General features: G+C 48.7%; 1 protein-coding gene across 1 annotated transcript in view; it reads right to left on the reverse strand.

Moving 5' to 3' along the window:
• Positions 1 to 19,383, reverse strand: part of LOC310680185 (cysteine-rich protein 2) — a 44,302-nt gene extending 24,919 nt beyond the window's left edge. The window contains exon 1 of the mRNA XM_083446556.1: positions 19,280 to 19,383. Within this exon, the coding sequence (XP_083302682.1) occupies positions 19,280 to 19,322 (43 nt within the window). The 5' untranslated portion in view covers positions 19,323 to 19,383. The remainder of the gene's footprint in view (positions 1 to 19,279) is intronic.
• Between the last annotated feature and the right edge of the window lie 3,204 nt (positions 19,384 to 22,587).

The raw sequence follows: 22,587 nt of genomic DNA on the forward strand, positions 1-22,587 counted from the left end.
GGCCCATTTGCCTCACATCAAACACCAGAGGCAGAACCTCAAGTAAAGGAGAAGACGCATGCGGCCTTTGCTCTCACATACCAAAAGCTGTGGCCAACGTGGCAGAGTTCGGTCTCCAGGGTGACTACCACATTTTAGTGGCTAAGAAATCCACATGCTCTGGAAAAATAGGGACAAGCCATTTTGAGCCTTGGAATAAAAACACCAGATTTCAACCCCATGGCACAATTGCCATGGGGTTAGCTAGCCACTGCACTAATAGGCAGGTCTGGGGAGCAGGAGCAGAAGAAACCGTGCTAAGGCCCACTATTCAACTCCTCTCAAAAGCTGAGACATCAAATGCTTTGTGGCTGTAAACTAGAAGAAGAAGAAGAAGAAGAAGAAGAAGAAGAAGAAGAAGAAGAAGAGTTGTTGTTTTGATTTGATATACCGCTTTATCTCTAGCCTAAGGAGTTTCTAAGCGGCTAACATTCTCCTTTCCCTTCCTTCCCCACAAAGAACACTCTGTGAGGTGAGTGGGGCTGAGAGACTTCAGAGAAGTGTGACTGGCCCAAGGTCACCCAGCAGCTGCATGTGGAGGAGCGGAGACACGAACCCGGTTCCCCAGATTACGAGTCCACCGCTCTTAACTACTACACCACACTGGCTCTCTAGACCTGCAGGTCCCATTTCCTTCATATTCTGCCTAGTCTCTCTGTAATTCCTTGACAGTTCAACTTGTCCTCAATAGTATGACAGTGAAAGCGCTGAAGAACAAGAGGAAATGAATCAGACTTACAGCTCTTCCTCCTCAGAAAGGCATGGTGCCCATGGGGGCCATCCAAAGTCAACTGCCTCACTCAAAGCAAAGACCCCACCCTCCGCAGGAATCCAAAGAGAGGAAGATTTTCTACTGACAAAATTTCAGATGCTTCCTGGTCTACTTCCAGCTTCTTACCCAAGGAATCCAATTCCTTTGGGAAGTCACTTCCCCAAGAAGTATCATAGTTATCACCACTAGCTTAGATGTTCTTAAAGGAAGAGTTCCTAGAGTAGAGGCCTACCAACGGCTAGTCACTATTGCAGACAAACACAACCTTTATGTCCATAGGCACTGTACTTCTCAATGCAAATATGCAAATATGCTGATATGTACATATTACTTTCACACTCTGTGGGCAGTTGGTTGTAAATGGACCCATGGAAGTGGCAGGGAGGGAGGGAGGTAGCTGCAGTCTCACAAATTATCCGCTATGTTATGTTCTCTCACAAATCTCACGAGATCCACAAATCATTATTGCATTATGGTCTTTAGAACTCTCAGCAGTTTTTAATACTTTAGGGTGGCAAATTCTGGCAAACTGCTTGTGGAATCTTGAAAGAAACAGAGTTTTAAAAGTTAAGTTGTCCCCACAGACCATGTTGGCCAAGTTTCTGTGCTACTTTGGAAATGTCCTGAAAGTATCAGTGCTATCACCTCTGGGATGCCAAATGAAGCTGCTGGATGAAACTGTCCAGAGGTTGGACATACCAGTGTGATAAAACCAACCTCTATTTTTATTTTGCTATCAAACCAGCCATTGACACTGTGGCCAAGTGAGTGAGGATAAGCCGCTTGTGACAGAGTCCAGACAAGTTGATTAGGATGGCAGGGCTGATGGCTGTCTGCCACTTACGGTTTCCTCTCTCCCCACCCAGCACCCACGGGAAGGTGTTTGCTGTTTAGAAAGACTGCAGGACCCAGGGTTCTTCTAAGTTATAATTACATATTTACAGGAGAATATGCTTGCTGCTGCACGCATATACATCGTGCCATAGTAGTGCTGCAGGAGTTGCCACAGTCACATATCATCACCACTGCTTCATTAGTCATGGCTGCTATTAACCCTCCATTTCATGGGACACAAATCACATGCTTAGAATTCAGGGAAGACAGTGGCTTTGCCTTTGTTCTGGGTTTTGCAGAAGCAGCACCTCACAGCAAAGCCCAACTGGGAAGTGCAAAAAAACTACATGTCCCTCTGGGAGGTGGGAAGGACAAAGGAATTCTCTCTTGGAAAGGCAGCAGCAGTGCCTCATGCTGCTCCCTCCTGCAAACAACCTTCCCTCCCTGCCACATGCTACCGATAGAGAAAATAAGGGGCCACTGCTTCTCAGGCTCTTCAGGATTTCATAGAAGGCAGGTGTTATGTACTGAAGTTCTCACCCAGCAGCCCGCGTCTTGCTAGGAAGCCAGTTCCAGTACATCATGAAGAGGCCAGCAGTGATGAGGCATCCTCCAGTGAAGACGATGACGTGCATCAGACAAAGTGGGAGCGCAGGAAGTTCCAAAAGAAGTCCAAGGGCCAATCAGAATGTGCCGGCTGCGGAGGCAACCATTCCCGTGCCAAGTGTCGATTCAGAGACGCCATCTGTCGGAAGTGTTCCAGAAGGGGCCACATCGCTAAGGTCTGTCGATCGGCTCCATCTGACACCCCCCCTTCACCGACTCGCAAGTCTAAGTCTTCACTCCAGTCCGCGAAGGAAAGCTGTTTCGCTCTCACCAACTGCTGCTACCCGTTTGGAACCACGATTGGCCAAACCAACTCGCCTACGCGACGCAAACTGAACGTCACGGTGCTCATTGAAGGAGCTCCATGTGACATGGAGATCGACACCGGGTCTGCCCTGTCCATCGTGTCTTGGAGCACCATCAAAAGACTGGTACCCAGAGTGTCCAAAAGGCAACTCGACTCTCACCGCATACACCTGAGAGACTACCAGGGAAACGACATTCCCGTGGTAGGCGTTGGCCGATTCCGGATCGCCTTCAAGGATTTTTCAGGCCTGCTCTGACTGGTAGTGGTCGAAGGTCAGCGGCCAAGCCTCCTAGGACTAGACTGGTTTGATGCCCTCGGCCTGGAAGTCCCCGGCATCAACTGCATCTCTAACGCAGAGTCTGAGAGTCTGGTCAAAGACTTTGCCGAGGTTTTTGACGGCACTTTGGGGCAATATACAGGTACGCCCATCTCCTTTAGCCTTGATCCACAAGTCGCCCCCATCAAGCTAAAGCCACTCCAGGTTCCCTTTGCTCTCAAGGCTAAGGTGGACGAACAACTGGACAAGCTGATCGCCCAAGGAGTTTTGGAGCCAGTTGACCACGCCAAGTGGGAAACCCCCATCGTCATGCCTGTCAAGCCAGACAGGTCGGTGAGAATCTACGCTAACTACAAGTGCACGATCAACAAGGCACTTCAGCAGCACGCTTATCCGGTTCCTGTTGTCCAACATCTGCTGCATTCCCTGGGTGAGGGTAAGGTCTTTGCTAAGCTGGACCTTGCCCAAGCCTATCAACAACTGCCCGTCGATGATGCCACTGCTGAAGCCCAGACGATCGTCACCCACCGAGGGGCATTCCATTGCCGCCGTTTGCAGTTCAGGGTGAGTGTGGCTCCTGGCATCTTCCAAAGCCTTATGGAGCGTCTCCTGCAAGGACTTCCGGGCGTGGTGCCATATTTTGATGACGTCTTGGTGTCTGCAGACTCACACCAGCAGTTGCTCGAGTGCCTCCGTGCCGTGCTGACCAGGTTCCAGGAGGTCGAGGTCAAGGTAAAGAGGGAGAAGTGCCAGATCGCCGTTCCACAGGTGGAGTTCCTGGGCTATCTTATCGACGCCTCCGGCCTTCACCCGACCACATCCAAGATCCGCGGTATCCAGCAGGCCCCCATCCCAAAGAACAAGACGGAGTTGCAGGTGTTCCTGGAACTGCTGAACTTTTATAACATGTTACTGCCCCACAAAGCCACGGTGGCTGAGCCTCTTCACCGACTCCTCAGCACAAAGACACCTTGGTCCTGGGGTCATCGGGAGACGGCGGCCTTCAAGGCGGTCAAGGCTCTCCTTTCATCGGACAGTGTGCTGGTACAGTACAGTGAATCCAGGCCGCTGGTCCTTGCCTGCGATGCCTCACCTTTTGGCATCGGCGCTGTCCTTAGTCACCGTTTTCCAGATGGAAGAGAAGCACCGCTCACCTACTTTTCCAGGACGCTATCTCAGACGGAACGGAATTACAGGCAGCTCGACAAGGAGGCACTGGCACTTGTGGCTGGAGTGAAGAGGTTCCATGAATACCTCTATGGCAGGACTTTTGACCTCATCACCGACCACAAGCCACTCCTGGGCCTTGTCGCCGGTGATCGTCCAACTCCACCGGTCCTCTCACCGTGCATGCTGCGATGGACTGTTTTCCTGGCTGCCTACCACTACCGGCTCGTCCATCGCCCGGGGAAATCGATGGGCCATGCCGGCGCCCTCAGCCGTTGCCCTCTTCCAGTGTCTGTGGAAGACCCGGCTCCTGCTTCATCGCTCCTCCTCATTGAGGATCTTCCTGCAGCGCCTGTATCGGCTGCCACTGTGGCGTCCGCATCTGCCCAGGATTGCACCATCAGCCGTGTGCTCAAATGGGTGTGGAGGGGGTGGCCACAAGGGCCTTTTGCATCGGAGTTCCAGCCCTTCGCAAGCTGACAACATGAACTCTCAGCTCATCGCGACTGCTGTGGGGAAACCGCGTCGTGATTCCCCAAAGACTCCGTCAACGCGTCCTTGAGGCTCTGCATGTTGGCCACCCGGGAATCATCAAAATGAAGGCGTTGGCTCGGTGTTACGTCTAGTGGCCTAACATGGACGATGCCATCACTGCCTGGGTTTCCGCCTGTCAAGCGTGCGAAGAATTGAGGCCTGCGCCACCGGCAGTTAAGGGACACACCTGGGAGACGCCCAAGACACCCTGGTTGAGGGTGCACATCGATCTGGCCAGCCCCTTTCACGGCCGGACCTTTACGGTAGTGGTGGACGCCTATTACAAATGGCTGGAGGTGGCCCTGATGCCCCCACTACCGAGGCTGTCATCTGGGTGCTGCGAGGCCTCTTTGTGACGCATGGGTGTCCTAGAATCATAGAATCATAGAATCATAGAGTTGGAAGAGACCACAAGGGCCATCAAGTCCAACCCCCTGCCAAGCAGGAAACACTAATTCTCCGACAACGGACCACAGTTCACGTCAGGCACTTTTGAGCGGTACCTTTTGGGACTGGGCATCCGCCATGCCCTAACGGCATCATTTCATCCATCCAGCAACGGGCAAACAGAGAGAATGGTGTGCTCGACAAAAGAGGCACTGGCACGTCTGGACCGGGGAGACTGGCACGAGCGGGTCGCCGAATACTTGTTCGTACAACACATCACCCCTCATGCGGCCACAGGGGAGAGTCCTGCCAAACTGCTTATGTGCCGCCGCCTCGGGTCCCCGCTCGACCGGCTGCACCCAGACTTTGCCGTGGCTGAACCCCCAGGCTGTGCCAACGCACCACGGTCATTTGTTCCAGGAAACCAGGTATTTGCCCAGAACTTTGTGGGGAGCATTCCTTGGATGCCAGCCACAGTAGTGGGGGTCACTGGACCTCGCTCGTACCAGGTGGCACTCGAAGACGGACGCTTGTGGCACCGGCTCATAGACCAGCTTAGGCGCAGGGTTGGGGACTTGGACACTACTGCGGTGCCCCCAACTGTGCTTGTGGCTCTGGAACAGACACTTACAAATTGTGAGGCTCCACCTACACCTCTCTCGCAAACTGCCGGCGTGGAGCCGAACCAAGCCACTTCAGATGGTCTGCCGGACTTACTACAGACTCAGATCACTGCCGTGCCTGACATTCCACCAACTCCACTTGCGGAGGTTCCACCCACAGCAGCAGATCCAGGGGACTTTGTTTCAACGCCACCTAGGGTCACACCACAGCCTCAGCAAGAATTGGGTGGCCCCCCGGACTTGGCTACCAGTCCCCGGCGGTCTGGCAGAGTTTCCAAGCGCCCAACTTATTTAAAGGACTATGTTGTTGGACATGTAATACTTCTGGTCTAAGTATGTGGAGGTATGTGAAATGTAACCGATATGCTTTTGTGCCTAATTGAACCATTACGTGTAGTGCTGTATATAAGGAAACCATTACGATTGTAACTAACGCCTTATCTCGGTGGGGAGGGGTGTTATGTACTAAAGTTCTCACCCTGGGCCAGCAGGGGGATACTGTAGATAGTTATGCAAATGAAGGATCAAAAGTGACGTTCAGTGATTGGATATTTTTTATGCAAATGAAGGATCGAAAGTGACGTTCAGTGATTGGATAGTTTTAGAAAGTTGCTACAGTAACGTTGTACTGGAGCTCTATATAAGCAGGCTGACTGAGCCCTTCAGTTCAGTTCTGTTCTTGCCTCTGAATAAACAAGAGCTGTTTGGAGATTCGCTGTGTCGTCTGAAATGTTCACCCACAGCTTAACAGCAGGAGCAGTGAGACTTTGATGGCACTTCCTTCTGAAGCCCAACTTGTGGAACAGAAGCCACCTCTCCCTTCTTCATCCTTCTCTTTGTTTGCTGCAAGGAGCTGGACTTAAGAAGGAAGTCTTTTGTAAAAATAAATAAATAAACTATGAGAAAAGAGGGACATGGTTTCTTCAGCTTCTCATCCATTCTTTGCAGGATGTAGCAGTGAGGTTCAGTGAGCACTTTTTTCAAAGGTTTAAATTAAGAACATAAGGAAATCCCTGTTGGTTCAGACCAAAGGCCCATCTAGCACAGCCTCCTGTTCCACAATGGCCAAACCAACCCCCACAGGAAGGCCACATTCTGGGCCAGCCCTCTCCCCATGAAGGATTCCCAGCAGCTGGTAAGGACCACACCCTACTGCGTAATACAGTAGTCTAAGGAGAACTGGCTCTTCATGGCTCATCCCATGGTGCTGTTGAAGCTCTGCAGGAAAGTAAAGACAAACAGAAGGTGCTTCTCCCTTAAAGCCCTTCAGCACAGCTGATGCAGTATTTTCTACAATAACCTGGACATGGGATTAAAAGGTGGTCCACACAGTCCTATATAGCTTTCTAGATTACCCAACAAAGATGCCCTTCTCCATAACCATGCTCTTTCTATAGTGTCTACTCGCAAGTATATCCCATTTAGCAAAGATCCATTGTGTTGCTAAGTGAAAGGCTTCTGTTTGCAAATTCAGCCTATGTTATTGCTTCCTGTTGATCTGGGGTAGGGATTCGTGATGAGTACTGTACTTCTGATTTGCTCCTTGAAATTTCCCTGATGACACTTTTTCTTCCTGCAGGGGGAGATCTTAAAATTACTCACGTCCTCTATTTTTTATTTGATTTTTTCAATGGTTAAATAGTGGGAAGGGCCATAGCTGGGTGGTAGAATACCAGAAAGACACCCACCTGAAACCTTGGACAGCTGCTAATAGTCAACAATACTGAGCTACAGGGATCAAAGGTCTGACTTGGAATAAGGCCGTTTCCTCTGAGTCCTGCAAAGCATTGGAAGTAAAAAGCCAATCTTAGCTACAAATTGATGGGGGGGGGGATGCTGAAGGTTTACTCTGAAAATCATGTAGCTGCTCCATAGTAAGTAGGTAAACAAAAGATGGCAAATCCAGAGAAAATGCACCCAAATGAAAAAAGCACTTTGGAATGAAAACACCCAGGCACTTGCTGTCCCATGCACACGTGCACATGGTATCACCCCCGTGAAATGTTCACTATATGCTTCAGCCTAAACCAGATCATGATGATTATGTAATCTCTGGAACTTCACAAAAAAATCTTAAGGGAAAATCTAAAAATGCTTCTACTTGCTCTCTTCATACTCCACACCAAGCTTAGCTATTCACTGTGTACTGTTTTCAGTGGTACAAATTTCTGTACAATTAGCCACATTACCCATGTTGCAGCCAAAATAAAAAGTTCTGTAGCATCTTGAACCACAAACACCATAAGCTTTCAAAGAGCACTTCATTTTAAGTATCTGAGAAACTGCTAATGTTTTTGTCATTCAAAATCAATGGAGCAAACTAAGGGAAGAAGTGATGGTGTGCTATAAAAAGGAAAGCAAAAAGAAAGAAACCAGACTGCAATCAGTCCAACTTGCTGGGCTGCTCATAAAGGGAACATAGGGGGGGAAATCCAACCCAGAAAGCAAAACTCGGCCTCTAACAAGCAGCCAGTGCAGGAAGCAGCAACAACATGATGCCCCAGAGACAGCCTGCCAGCAGCCAGCAGCCAGGACAGAAGCCCAGTGTTCTTTTCAGAGAGGAAAGTGAGCTGGTCATGAAGCAGAGAAATGTTTCCTACTGTACGGAATGCAACAGTTCAGAAAGTAAAAAGATGACAGCCTACTTTATTTCTTCCAACTTCCCTGCCTTCATGGCTGGAAGACACAGCAGGCAACTTAGTGGGAAAGGAAGGGGGAAGCCAGCATCTGGGACGTAGCCAAGGGTCAGGGGTATCTATATGCAGTTGTTAATTCCACACACGGGATTAAGCTCGACCATATCCAATGCATGCATTTCCAAAGAGGTGGCAGTTCCACGGATGTCATTCTTTCCCCTGCTGCTACACAGCAGCTGGCTGGGCGTATGCATTCAGAGGCATGTGGTGGCTGGTGGGCTGTGACGACAGTTTCCAGCAGCTCAGCTACAGAACAGAGAGCTTGTTCCAAGCTCCTCTAGAGGAAGGCCAAGACCTCTTCAAATCTGCAAAAGGTGCACCTGTGGTCTGAGAGCCAGGGAGTTTTGATATAGGTCTTGGGGTCCTTCCCAACTGTGCAGGAAGCCCTTGCAGCAAGGCACGCAACACCAGGAAGGCCTGCGGAAGGGGAGCATGGCCCAGGAAAGAAACTGTAGGCAGCGGCATGTCACCCAGTAAAGTTCTGGGAAGCAGCAGCCTCAGAGGGTTTTCATAGTTTGGTGGGAAGAAGACACTCTGAGGAGAGGCATTTTGGAAAAGAGGGCAGGCACTTAGCCTAGGCCCTCTATAGTAAAAGGGGATAATTATATCATATTGAAGGAAATCATTTCCTGTCCCTAACCTAACACCCAGTGTTAGGATCTGGGATAGGAATGTTAGGAGCCGTGGGGCTCCTGGGACCTAGACTGTGGTCTGTCTAAAAGTAAAATGTCTAGGCGCTCGTCCCTCCCCCCTTTATTTTTGCTCCCTTGCTACCAGACCAGGAAGCCCTGTAACAACAACAACCAAAAAATCTGCTGGGTGAATTGGTGGTCTGCAGGGTAGCATGGGAGCAAAAGATGCATCTCTTGCTGCGGCACTGCTGGGCAAATTAGGTGTTTGGCAGGGGTAGTGCTTCAGAAAAGGATGTTTGTCTTTTGCTGCCGCTGGGCCAGCAGACCAGCTGACTGCAGCCAGACAGGTGGAGACGCTAGGTGCCAAGGGTGGCTCCTGGACATCTCCATCTAGTTGCAAAAGGCTGATTGCCAGTCGCAAAAAGCAATGTCCTTTTCCATGTCAAAGCACAAGGAAGCCTCACCCTGCAGTTGTAGGTTAGCCCTGCTTTATAACTTTACAAATGCATAACTGCATTCTCCACTGTCTTTAAATTAGTCAGTTTCTGTTTTGTGGGTGGGAGCTTTAATTAGAGGTTTCATTTCACTCTCAATGTGGGTGATCTAATATTTTATGCCTTTCAACTAACTGTCCAAATATTCATTTCTCAAATTCAGAGTATTTATGAACCAAACATTGTAAACATTTAATTTCCATCCCACTTTCTACTTTCCATCAGCCCTTGTTTTTGCAAAGGTACATTTTAATCAAAAGACCCACTTCGTTCCTATAAGCCTCAGAAAAACCCTCTTCAGGAATCTGCCTGATCTCACAAGGGTGAAAACCCCCATAGAGAGCACAGGTGGACGTACAAGTTCTAACACTCAGGATCTCACCTCCTCAAATTTGCTTCTCTCAAATTATGGTCCAAACTGTATACAATGCAAGCTCGTTCTGGAAATCTGTACTACAAAATGAGAAACTTCCATGCTAATCTTTGTTAGGGATTTGAAACTAATACATTGCCTTGATTAAAAAATCAACTCATTCTGGTTAAAACTCTTTCCCCAATGCAAATTCCTGCTCCAAAAGTGACCTTTCTCTCTTCTCTTTTAAAAATTAAACCTAAGTTATCTTACACTTGTTCTGCATTACAGGTAGTTGGCCTCAGGATGTTTTTCATACAGTGATTAGCTCTTTGCAGCTCACCTTCAGCCACAACTATCTCTCTGCTACCAAGTGACCTAGTTGTTTCTGTGCGAATGAGCCTGGCAATCTTTAAATGGGTACAGTTTGGTTTGACAATATTTCCCATCTGTGAATATGACTGTGCGCTCCATCTGCTCCTCCTTCGTCTTTGTCAGGTTAAGCAGACTAGAGAGTTGTTTTCCGTTTCACTTTCCTTGTACAATGGTACCTCGGGTTAAGAACTTTATCCGTTCTGGAGGTCTGTTCTTAACCTGAAACTGTTCTTAACCTGAAGTAGCACTTTAGCTAATGGGACCTCCCACCGCCACTGTGCCGCCACCGTGCAATTTCTGTTCTCATCCTGAAGCAAAGTTCTTAACCCGAGGTACTATTTCTGGGTTAGCAGAGTCTGTAACCTGAAGCATCTGTAACCTGAAGCGTCTGTAACCTGAGGTACCACATGAGGTACATGAGTCCTCAGTACTCTATGCAATAACCCCCATTTTCCTCCTTTCTTAATGAAAAAGGCACATCACACCACAGCACCCCCAAGCAGTAAATTTTCAGCCATTCTTTGACAAAAATGTGCTTGACAGAATTTATTTTAAAATGAACAAAAATGTGAAACAGGATCCTTGATGGGACAATAAGAAGAACAAGTCTTTTGCCTATTGTGTTCACACCTGTCTGTCTTGAAAGACAATGGAGTGTAGTGAATGAATAAAACAATCCAGAAAGTCTCTCATTAACCATAACTTCCCATGTCCTCCAAACTGGGAAACTATAGTCATCAGCTTTGGAACAAGCCAGAATATTAAACTACAGTTCAAACTACTATTTGAAGTGGTTCATGATTAATTAGAGTTTTCCTCATCCGATTGTTCACTCCGTCAAGGGAGTTGTGAAGGAGCTGAGTTAACAGGCAAAAGGCTTGTTCATAGAATCATAGAATCATAGAATCATAGAGTTGGAAGAGACCACAAGGGCCATCGAGTCCAACCCCCTGCCAAGCAGGAAACACCATCAGAGCACTCCTGACATATGGTTGTCAAGCCTCTGCTTAAAGACCTCCAAAGAAGGAGACTCCACCACACTCCTTGGCAGCAAATTCCACTGTCGAACAGCTCTAATAGTCAGGAAGTTCTTCCTAATGTTTAGGTGGAATCTTCTTTCTTGTAGTTTGGATCCATTGCTCCGTGTCTGCTTCTCTGGAGCAGCAGAAAACAACCTTTCTCCCTCCTCTATGTGACATCCTTTTATATATTTGAACATGGCTATCATATCCCCCCTTAACCTCCTCTTCTCCAGGCTAAACATGCCCAGCTCCCTTAGCCGTTCCTCATAAGGCATCGTTTCCAGGCCTTTGACCATTTTGGTTGCCCTCCTCTGGACACGTTCCAGTTTGTCAGTGTCCTTCTTGAACTGTGGTGCCCAGAACTGGACACAGTACTCCAGGTGAGGTCTGACCAGAGCAGAATACAGTGGCACTATAACTTCCCTTGATCTAGATGCTATACTCCTATTGATGTAGCCCAGAATTGCATTGGCTTTTTTAGCTGCCGCGTCACACTGTTGGCTCATGTCAAGTTTGTGGTCAACCAAGACTCCTAGATCCTTTTCACATGTACTGCTCTCAAGCCAGGTGTCACCCATCTTGTATTTGTGCCTCTCATTTTTTTTGCCCAAGTGCAATACTTTACATTTCTCCCTGTTAAAATTCATCTTGTTTGTTTTGGCCCAGTTCTCTAATCTGTCAAGGTCGTTTTGAAGTGTGATCCTGTCCTCTGGGGTGTTAGCCACCCCTCCCAGTTTGGTGTCATCTGCAAATTTTATCAGGATGCCCTTGAGTCCATCATCCAAGTCGTTGATAAAGATGTTGAATAAGACCGGGCCCAAGACAGAACCCTGTGGCACCCCACTAGTCACTCTTCTCCAGGATGAAGAGGAACCATTGATGAGCACCCTTTGGGTCCGGTCAGTCAGCCAGTTACAAATCCACTGAGTGGTAGCATAGTCAAGACCGCATTTTACCAGCTTCTTTACAAGAATATCATGGGGCACCTTGTCAAATGCCTTGCTGAAATCAAGGTAGGCTACATCCACTGCGTTCCCTTCATCTACCAGGCTTGTAATTCTGTCAAAAAATGAGATCAGGTTCGTCTGACATGACTTATTTTTCAGAAATCCATGCTGACTATTGGTGATCACAGCATTCCTTTCTAGGTGCTCACAGATTGTTTGCTTAATGATCTGCTCCAGAATCTTCCCTGGTATTGATGTCAGACTGACTGGGCGGTAATTATTTGGGTCCTCTCTTTTCCCCTTTTTGAAGATAGGGACAACATTTGCCCTCCTCCAGTCTGCTGGGACTTCGCCTGTTCTCCAGGAATTCTCAAAGGTGATTGCCAGTGGTTCTGAGATCACATCTGCCAGTTCTTTTAATACTCTTGGATGCAGTTCATCTGGCCCTGGAGACTTGAATACATCTAAACTAGCCAAGTATTCTTGTACTATCTCCTTAGTTATTCTGGGCTGTGTTTTTTCTACTGAATCATTTGCTCCAAATTCTTCAGGTCGGGCATTGTTTTCTTTATCGGAGAAGACTGAGGCAAAGAAGGCATTGAGGAGTTCAGCCCTTTCGGTGTCCCCTGTTTGCATTTCACCATCTTCTCCTCTGAGTGACCCCACTGTTTCTTTGTTCTTCCTTTTGCTACGAACATACCCATAAAAGCCTTTTTTGTTGCTTTTAACCTCTCTAGCAAGCCTGAGTTCATTCTGTGCTTTAGCTTTTCTGACTTTGTGTCTACACGTGCTGGCTATTTGTTTGAATTCCTCTTTGGTGGTTTCCCCCCTTTTCCATTTTTTGTACACATCCTTTTTTAATCTTAACTCAGATTAAAAGTTCTTTAGATAGCCACCCTGGCTTCTTTGGGCACCACAGTTCAAGAAGGACACTGACAAACTGGAACGTGTCCAGAGGAGGGCAACCAAAATGGTCAAAGGCCTGGAAACGATGCCTTATGAGGAACGGCTAAGGGAGCTGGGCATGTTTAGCCTGGAGAAGAGGAGGTTAAGGGGGGATATGATAGCCATGTTCAAATATATAAAAGGATGTCACATAGAGGAGGGAGAAAGGTTGTTTTCTGCTGCTCCAGAGAAGCGGACACGGAGCAATGGATGCAAACTACAAGAAAGAAGATTCCACCTAAACATTAGGAAGAACTTCCTGACAGTAAGAGCTGTTCGACAGTGGAATTTGCTGCCAAGGAGTGTGGTGGAGTCTCCTTCTTTGGAGGTCTTTAAGCAGAGGCTTGACAACCATATGTCAGGAGTGCTCTGATGGTGTTTCCTGCTTGGCAGGGGGTTGGACTCGATGGCCCTTGTGGTCTCTTTCAACTCTATGATTCTATGATTCTATGATTCCATGTTTCCGTCTCATTGGTATTGCCTGAAGTTGTGCTTTTACTATCTCCCTCTTAACAAACTCCCAGCCATCATGAACTCCCTTTCCTTTTAGTATTACTGTCCATGGGATCTCACCCAGCACTTCCCTAAGTTTTATGAAGTCGGCTTTCTTAAAGTCAAGAAATTGAGTCCTAGTATGCTTGGCTGCTCCTTTCCGTTGTATAGTAAACTTCAGAAGAGCATGATCACTTGCGCCTAATGATCCTTCCACTTCTACCCCATTAACCAGGTCATCAACATTGGTTAGGACCAGATCTAAAATGGCTGTTCCTCTTGTTGCTTCTCCCACTTTCTGGACAATGAAGTTGTCTGCAAGGCCAGTGAGGAATCTGTTTGACCTTATGCTCTTGGCTGAGTTTGACATCCAACAAATATCCGGGTAATTGAAGTCCCCCATTACTACTATCTCCCTTCCTTTTGCATGCTTGGCCATCTGTTCCAGGAAGGCATCATCTATGTCCTCCGTTTGGCTTGGGGATCTATAGTAAACTCCCACAATGAGGTCACTGTTATTCTTCTCTCCCTTAATTTTGACCCAAATGCTCTCACTTTGGCTTTGAGGTTCTAAATCTTGGATCTCTTCACAGGTATACACATCCCTGACATATAACGCCACTCCTCCTCCTTTCTTGTCTGGTCTGTTTCTCTGAAATAGATTGTATCCCTCCATTTTTACATTCCAATCGTGGGGCTTATCCCACCAGGTTTCAGTGATGCCTATTATGTCATATTTAGTTTGCTGTACCAAGAGCTCAAGCTCATCTTGTTTATTTCCCATGCTTTGTGCATTAGTGTACAGACATTGAAGTCCATTAGTCATTCCCCCGTGTCTCTTATTTAAGGATTTTTTCCTCCCACCACTAGGTCTGCTTGCTGTTTGCTCCATTTGGTCTATGACATTTGGATGATCATCTTCATCAATTGATAGACTCCTACCTTCAGGAGCACTGTCTCCCTCCCCCACATTAGTCAGTTTAAAGCCCTCCTGATGAGGTTTCTGAGTTTTTTGGCAAAAACATTCCTCCCAACCGTTGTGAGGTGCAGCCCATCGCTTGCCAGAAGTCCATCTTCAAGAAACTGCAGTCCGTGATCTAAGAATCCAAACCGTTCCTGTTTACACCATTTGCGAAGCCAGCTGTTTACTTCCACTATTTTCCCCTCTCTCCCTGGGCCACGTCGTTCAACTGGGAGGACAGATGAGATGATGATTTGTGCATTTAATTGCTTCAATTTCCTGCCCAGAGCCTCGTAGTCTCTTTTGATCTTCTGGAGGCTATTGCTTGCAGTGTCATTGGTTCCCACATGAACCAAGAGGAAGGGGTATTTGTCAGTGGGTTTTATGATTCATATCTTGCTTTATTAAGGAGAGATTAGGATCTTCCTAATCAAACTCTATGAGTTGAGATTCAATAAGGAGTGGTGCAAATAGTTCCTAAAGCAAAATGAAGGCATTGAGAAGGAATAAGGCAAACCTAGAAGTTGGCAAGGGTTGTACAACTTCACTCATACTTGATTCCCAGGTCTTTTGCCAAACCCCCTGTTATGTTCCAAGCCACTGTGACAGCTAATAATTCTCCCTCAGTCCACAAAAGAGAAAATGGAAATCAAACTCCTTCTGGGAGTTTTTCAGGGAGGCATCAACAACAAGCAATAGGAACCTTCATTTCAGAAACTGTCATTGCAATTCACATCCTGGAGAAAAAATACACCATGGCAGATTCAAGACTAGTGTAATTCAGGTTCAAGACAACTTTCTCAAATCTCTCCTCCTTCTCAAATCTCAAATCTCTCCTTCATCCAGTTCAAACTGTGAAAAAGGGAGAGATCCACTGTTTGGCTCCCAACCTTTCCTCAAACAGTGATCCACATATTCGTTTGTTCTAACAGTCAAGATAGGTAGTTGAGAGAAAACCAACATTCAGGAACCCTTTGCTTATCAGCTTGCCAGGCTTTTCAGAGACAAACTTATTTGCTACATATTTAATTATATTCCCAATTTTTTTAAAATTTAACTTTCAGGGTTTGTAATAAACAAAGCTTGGAAGAGATGACAGCAGCTGGACAGGAAGTCAAAAGGCATATGCAGTCTGCAGGACATCCTCCATAGAGACCAATGGGTAAAGAAGAAGCACTAGCTTCCAAACTCAGTCTCTCACTCCTGGCTACAATACATACAACTAAGAACTTTTGTAGGCAGGCTTTCCAACCCCAGTTCTGTGATTCATTCACAAGCAATGCGCTCACAGATGACGTTTTTGCACCCAAACTAATCAATAACACAAGGGTATGTCTTCTCAGCTTTATGAACTACTGACACAAAGAAGGGCTCATCCATATCTTGTAGAGCCATGTGGGAACCCAGGTTGATGAAGACACATGGAACAGGCTATGGGTTAACCCACCGCTCAAATCTATGTTGGCCAAAACACAGGAGACGACACTAAAAACAATATTTTGATGGCACAGCACACCCCTTTGTTTGCACAAGATTGACTCTCCTTCTATCACCATCAGCTGGTGAGGCTGTTCCAAGCTGGGCACCACCATTCATATGTGGTGGACCTGCGCAAAGATCACCCACTTTGGGGAAGAGATATTTGCCACCCTCCTCCATCTCCAGACACGAGCTGCCACCTTTCCCAACAGTGACTCTCCTGTCAAACATCAATTACAGACTGCATACCAACTCCTACCAAAACATTCCTGGCCTAGCAGCGGCCAGATCAGAACTAGCAGACCACTAGACATCAGTGCACTGTCATACAACAAATGGCTGAACAGATTATGGCAGATACATAGTCCAGTCAGAAAAACTGACCGGCATTTTTGAGTCACGAGAGGCACTACCCAAAAGACTTGTTCTATGCTACATGGCATCCATTTGTAGAATTCATTAATAGTAGAGCTTCCTGCAGCCAATCAGAAGCTGCACCTTGGTTTCCAAATGTTTTGGAAGTTGAACGGACTTCCAGAACGAATTCCGTTCGACTTCCAAGGTACAACTGTACACATGACCTAAGTATTTCCAAACACAATACAGTGGTACCTCAGGTTACATACGCTTCAGGTTACATACACTTCAGTTTACAGACTCTGCTAACCCAGAAATAGTGCTTCAGGTTAAGAACTTTGCTTCAGGATAAGAACAGAAATTGTGCTCTGGTGGCGCAGCGGCAGCAGGAGGCCCCATTAGCTAAAGTGGTGCTTCAGGTTAAGAACAGTTTCAGGTTCAGAGTGGACCTCTGGAATGAATTAAGTACTTAACCCGAGGTCCCACTGTAGTGATTTCTACAGCTAAGAGTGAGAGCCAGGCACAATATAAGAATTCATTGTCGCATAGAATCATAGAACCTTGTTGATGCATTTCATTAGTAAAAGCACAAGTCCATGTGGGAATAAATCTTTCAGGAAATATCTCTAAAGAAGGGACAACAGAAACCATTTCTGAGGACCTATTAGTAGGCGGAGGCCTGGGCCACAAACAGGAGAACTATAACATGCAAATATAAGGGGAAATGTTAAGAAATGAGTCCCCAAATGCATGGGGTTAAAAGCGGGTCCTGGGTCTGAAGATACCTGTCTTATTGTACCAGGAACAACTTGTATGTTTGTGTGCTCCCTATTCCCCTCACCATCTTCCTCTGCTCCCACATCCAGCTTCAGCAAAGCTTTTCTTGTTTAAAGCACTGCTTCCAGAAACATCTGAACTGAAATACTGGGATCTGAGCACTACCAACAAACCAGGATATCAAACAGCATCTCCAAGATCACTCAGACCAGTTTCCCAGTTTGGATAGCAAGAGAAACTATGACTTAAGAAACCAGGAAAGCTCTGTCAAAGCTGGGAGTGCAATGAAGACCACATGGCTAAGTATTGTTCTGCCTAAACCAGGCCAGTAACTGGTCAAGTATCTTTCCTGAGAAATTCATTCAGGTTTTCAGTTCTGACTTTAATGCTTCCCATGCATATTTCTCACAGGAGTCATTAAAAAAAAAAAAGATTGTCTCTCTCATATCATGCTCAAGAGAACAGAACTCCCCCAGAGAGCAGAAGAAAGAATATGTGTTATTCCCATCACAAACATGATCCCAAGGAAAGGGGTAATGAGTTTTTTCACCCCCACACAAATGTCTTTAAATAGAAAACAGCGAATTCGTCTTCCTTTGTGTGTTTACTTGCAGATGGTGGGAGAGAAACAAGCACACTGGCTTATGCATAACTCCTTAACAGAAACAAGCAGGAAAGATACCATTGTGATGTCATGCTTCACAGAGCCTCAACCAATTCCAGGAAGGAAAAGCGAACAATGCACAGCAAATCCTCAGCATGGAATTGATGCCCGACTGGGTGTAACAAGGGAATGCTGCACCCTAATTCCATTAGAAAGTGATCTGGTGAGCGCTTGGGTCCCCTAAAGGCAGTCTAATTTAAAACAGCAATTCCCAGAACAAAAGCTGTGGCTACAAATCCACATTTTGAACCATCTGCTGCTGAACAAGAGGCCATAACGTTCCCTTGACAAAGGCAAGTGGCAGTAAAAGAGGACTTGCCAGCATTCTCCGTGCCTCCTTTGACTGACTGAACTAAACAAACCAACACCCAAGATTTAGAAATTGCCTTTCTGAGGTGTTCAGCACTCGCTTAATCTAACACACGAAAACAGTCAAGCTGCCAAGTTAAGGACCCTAAAATGCATCCTACTGCATCCTACTGAGGCTCCAGTTCTCTCTGTCCTGCTCTTGGCAACAGAGGTTCTAAAGAAGGATGCAGGATGCCTCTCAATTCCTTGACCTCAGGCACCTGCATTGCATGCCTAGAAACAGCTTCCACTAACAACAAAAAATGGGAATGAGCCAGTAGCAGCCGCTCACTGCAAGCCTATGGTATGCTAAGTGGGATGGGGTGAAGTCGGGGAGTGGCTCCACTTTTCTACAACCGCCAACACACTCGACATGCTCTTAGCAAACGGTTTCACCCAACACTCTCTCTCTCTCACCCACCGGCTTGTTCTTGCAGACCGAGGGGGGCTGCTGCTGCTGCTCATTTTTAATTGACCATTTTGTTTAGGAGACATCTGCATGATTAGCCCTGTGCCCAAAAGAGGAGCGGGTAACCTAGCAACAATCTGAGTTCTGTAAGAATGAAGAAGACACGTCCACTGTTTTCTTTCAGTAGGAGAGGGAATCTGGCAGGAATGAATGCGCCGGGTGGGAAAGTGAATTTTTGACAAGGAGAAATGACTGGAGGAGGAGGCCTGCGAGAGCAAATGATTCGATAACGAGAAAGTATTTTCCGTATATTTGGACTAGTGGAGCGGCTTGAGGTTTGGCTGTTGCATAAGAGCATCCCTGCCGGGTCTAGCTCCGGTCCCTCCAGTTCCCAAGAGCGGCCGCCTATCTGCTTCTGGGCACTCGCAAGGCGGGCCTGCTGCTCCGCGAGGGCGCCGGATACTCCGCGCTACGCTGCCTCTGAAGAGGGAGGCTCCATCGAGCGCGCGCAGCTGCGCCCAGAAGCAGCTCCTTCGGGCTCGGGGCAAGAGGCGCTTCGCCCCGGAGGATGGCGCGGCCAGGGGACCGCGCACGCACGAGGAGCCGCCGAAGGCGTGGCTAAGCGCAAAGCTCGCCAAGGCGGCGCCCGCCGGCTTCTTCTGCTTTGTCCCCGCCCGGGCATGGCCTCTGAGCATGGGCAGAGCGCCCGGGCGCGGCAGCCAGCACCTTCGCTCTGGCGGGCGCGTCTTGGGGAGGGATGGAGGCGAGGAAGGAGCCACTCACCGAAGTAGACGGTCTTGTCGCACTTGGGGCACTTGGATGCCATGGCGTGCGCGAGGCGGACGAGCGACAGAGTGGAGCGTCTCCGCCGCCGCCGCCCGACCCCCCCCCCCGCCCGCCCGCCGCGCCCCGCCTCCGCCGGCGCCCATTGGCTGCGCGCTCCGCCCGGACCGAGAGGGGGCGGGGCCCGTGGCGCGGGCGGGCGGGCGGGCGAGGAGCGGCACCCCCCCCGGCAGCCGGAGGGACGGGCGGGGCAGGGCGGCGGCTGCGCTGGGCGCCGCTTCCCGCGGGGCGCGCCTCTCCGGGCGGGGCCCCGCAGGGAGAAGCCGGCGAGGGAGAGGCAGGCGGCGGCGCCCTTCCCTCGCCCGGGGCTGGTTCCCTCTTCCATGGGACAGCCCTCGAGGGATATGAAGATGGTTATCCTATCTCCCTCCGGCCGTCTTCACCCAGCCCCTCCAACTGTTCCTCATAAGGCTTGGTTTCCAGACCCTTGAACATCTTGGTTGGCAAGCAAGGTGTCTCCCATCTTACATCGGTGGAGGCCCATCTTCCTGCCTAAGTGCAGTCCCCGGGCTGGACTCATTTGGAACAAAATCTTGGGGAAGTGCGGGGGTTGTTCTGCTATTGCTTCCCTGTTCCAAGTGTCTAATATGTTTTAAAATGTCGTTAAGCACTTGGTGGTGTTAAGTTGTGGGTGAACATATCAGACTACACAGCAATTCTTCAGACAGCTCCTGTTTATTCACAGGCCAGAACAGGGCTGAAGGGTTCAGCCAACCTGCTTATATAGAGCTCAACTACATGACAACAGTAACAACTTTCTGTAACGATCCAATCACTGAATGTCACTTTCAATTCCTTATTTGCATATGCAAATAAGTGAAAACTATCTACCTGAGTGAAAACTATCCAGCTGGCCCAGGGTGAGAACTTCAGTACATAACACCTGTCCCCACTGAGATAAGGCGTTAGTTTTTGCTTCACAGAACTCTAGCCCGATGGTAGCCATCAATTTGATTTGAATTAATTTTATAATGAAATGATTTTAGAATGTTGTATTATTTTGTTATTGTTAGCCGCCCTGAGCCCTGCTTCAGCTGGGGAGAGCGGGATATAAATAAAATTTATTATTATTATTATTTATTATTAGTTACAATCGTAATAGTTTCCTTATATACATACAACACTACACGTAATGGTTCAATTAGGCAAAAAAGCATATTGGTTACATTTCACCCACTTCCATTAGACCGACAGTGTTACATGTCCAACAACATAGTCCTTTAAATAGGTTGGGTGCTTGGAAACTCTGCTGGACCGGCGGGGACCAGTACCCAGGTCCGGGGGGCCACCCAATTCTTGCTGAGGCTGTGGCACAACCCTAGGTGGCGTTGAACCCAAGTGCCCTGGATCCACTGCTGTGGGTGGAACCTCTGCGAGTGGAGTTGGTGGAATGTCAGGCACGGCAGTGATCTGAGTCTATGGGGAGTTCGGCAGATCCTCTGAAACGGCTTGGTTCGGCTCCCCGTCCGCAGTCTGCAAGAGAGGTGTAGGTGGAGCCTCATCATCTGTAAGTGTCTGTTACGGAGCCACAAGCGCGGTTGGGGGCACCGCGGTAGTGTCCAAATCCCCAGCCCTGCGCCTAAGCTGGTCTATGTGCCAGTGCCACAAATCTCCATTTTCGAGTGCCACCTGGTACGAGCGAGGTCCAGTGACTCCCACTACTGTGGCTGGCACCCAAGGAATGCTCCCCACAAAATTCCAGGCAAAGACCTGGTTTCCTGGAACAAAGGACCGTGGCGCGTTAGCACAGCCCGGGGGTTCGGCCACGGCAAAGTCCGGGTGCAGCCGGTCAAGCGGAGATCTGAGGTGGCGGGCCATAAGTAGTTCGGCAGGACTCCGCCCTGTGGCCGCATGAGGTGTGATGTGTTGCACAAACAAGTATTCAGCGACTCGCTCGTGCCAGTCTCCCTGGTCCAGGCGCGCCAGTGCCTCTTTTGCTGAGCACACCATTCTCTCCGCTTGCCCGTTGCTGGATGGATGAAATGGTGCCATTCGGGCATGGGGGATGCCCAGTCCCAAAAGGTACCACTCAAAAGTGCCTGACGTGAACTGTCGGAGACAAGGACATCAGGACACCCATGCTTTGCAAAGAGGCCTCACAGCACCCGGATAACGGCCTCGGTAGTGGGGGAGGGCATCAGGGCCACCTCCAGCCATTTGGAATAGGCGTCCACCACTACCATAAAGGTCCGGCCGTGAAAGGGGCCAGCAAGATTGATGTGCACCCTCGACCCGGGTGTCTTGGGCATCTCCCAGGTGTGTCCCTTAGCTGCCGGTGGCGCAGGCCTTGATTCTTGGCACGCTTGACAGGCGGAAACCCAGGCAGTGATGGCATTGTCCATGTTAGGCCACCAGATGTAACACCGAGCCAACGCCTTCATTTTGACTAATCTTTGAGCCTTTGGGGAATCACGACACGGTCTCCCCACAGCAGACAGCCGCGATGAGCTGAGAGTTCATGTTGTCTGGTTGCGAACGGCTGGAACTCTGATGCAAAAGGCCCTTGTGGCCACCCCCTCCACACCCAGTTGAGCACACGGCTGATGGTGCGATCCTGGGCAGATGTGGAGGCCACAGTGGCAGCCGATACAGGCGCTGCGGGAAGATCCTCAATGAGGAGGAGCGATGAAGCAGGAGCCGGGTCTTCCACAAACACTGGAAGAGGGCAACAGCTGAGGGCATTGGCATGGCCCATTGATTTTTCCGGGTGATGGACGAGCTGATAGTGGTAGGCAGCCAGGAAAACAGTCCATCATAGCATGTGCGGTGAGAGGACTGGTGGAGTTGGTCGATCACCGGCGAGGAGGCCCAGGAGTGGCTTGTGGTTGGTGATGAGGTCGAAAGTCCTGCTGTAGAGGTATTCATGGAACCTCTTCACTCGACCACCTTCGACCACCACCACCACCAGTTGGAGCAGGATTCCTTTTGGTGTACCAACCTCCCTGCTGCACCAGGGATTCCCTGCCTGAGCTGCTTCAGGTCATGGCAGATGTTCTCCTGGAGACACCTAGGGGATTTTAACATCCATGTCGGCACGACCTTACAAGGGGCCACTCAGGACGTCGTGGAAAGCGTGGCCTCCATAGGGCTGTCCCTGAATACGTCTGGCCCAACACATAGTCACGGACATGCCTTAGACCTGGTGTTCACCTCTAGTGACGTGGGTGATCTGACCCTAAGTAAATGTGAAACAAAAGAAGTGCCATGGTCAGATCACTTCCTGGTGCAACTGGACTTCTCCGCTACCC

Source organism: Podarcis tiliguerta (genome assembly GCF_965153285.1).
Source record: "Podarcis tiliguerta genome assembly, chromosome: 6".
NCBI classification, from domain to species: Eukaryota; Metazoa; Chordata; class Lepidosauria; order Squamata; family Lacertidae; genus Podarcis; species Podarcis tiliguerta.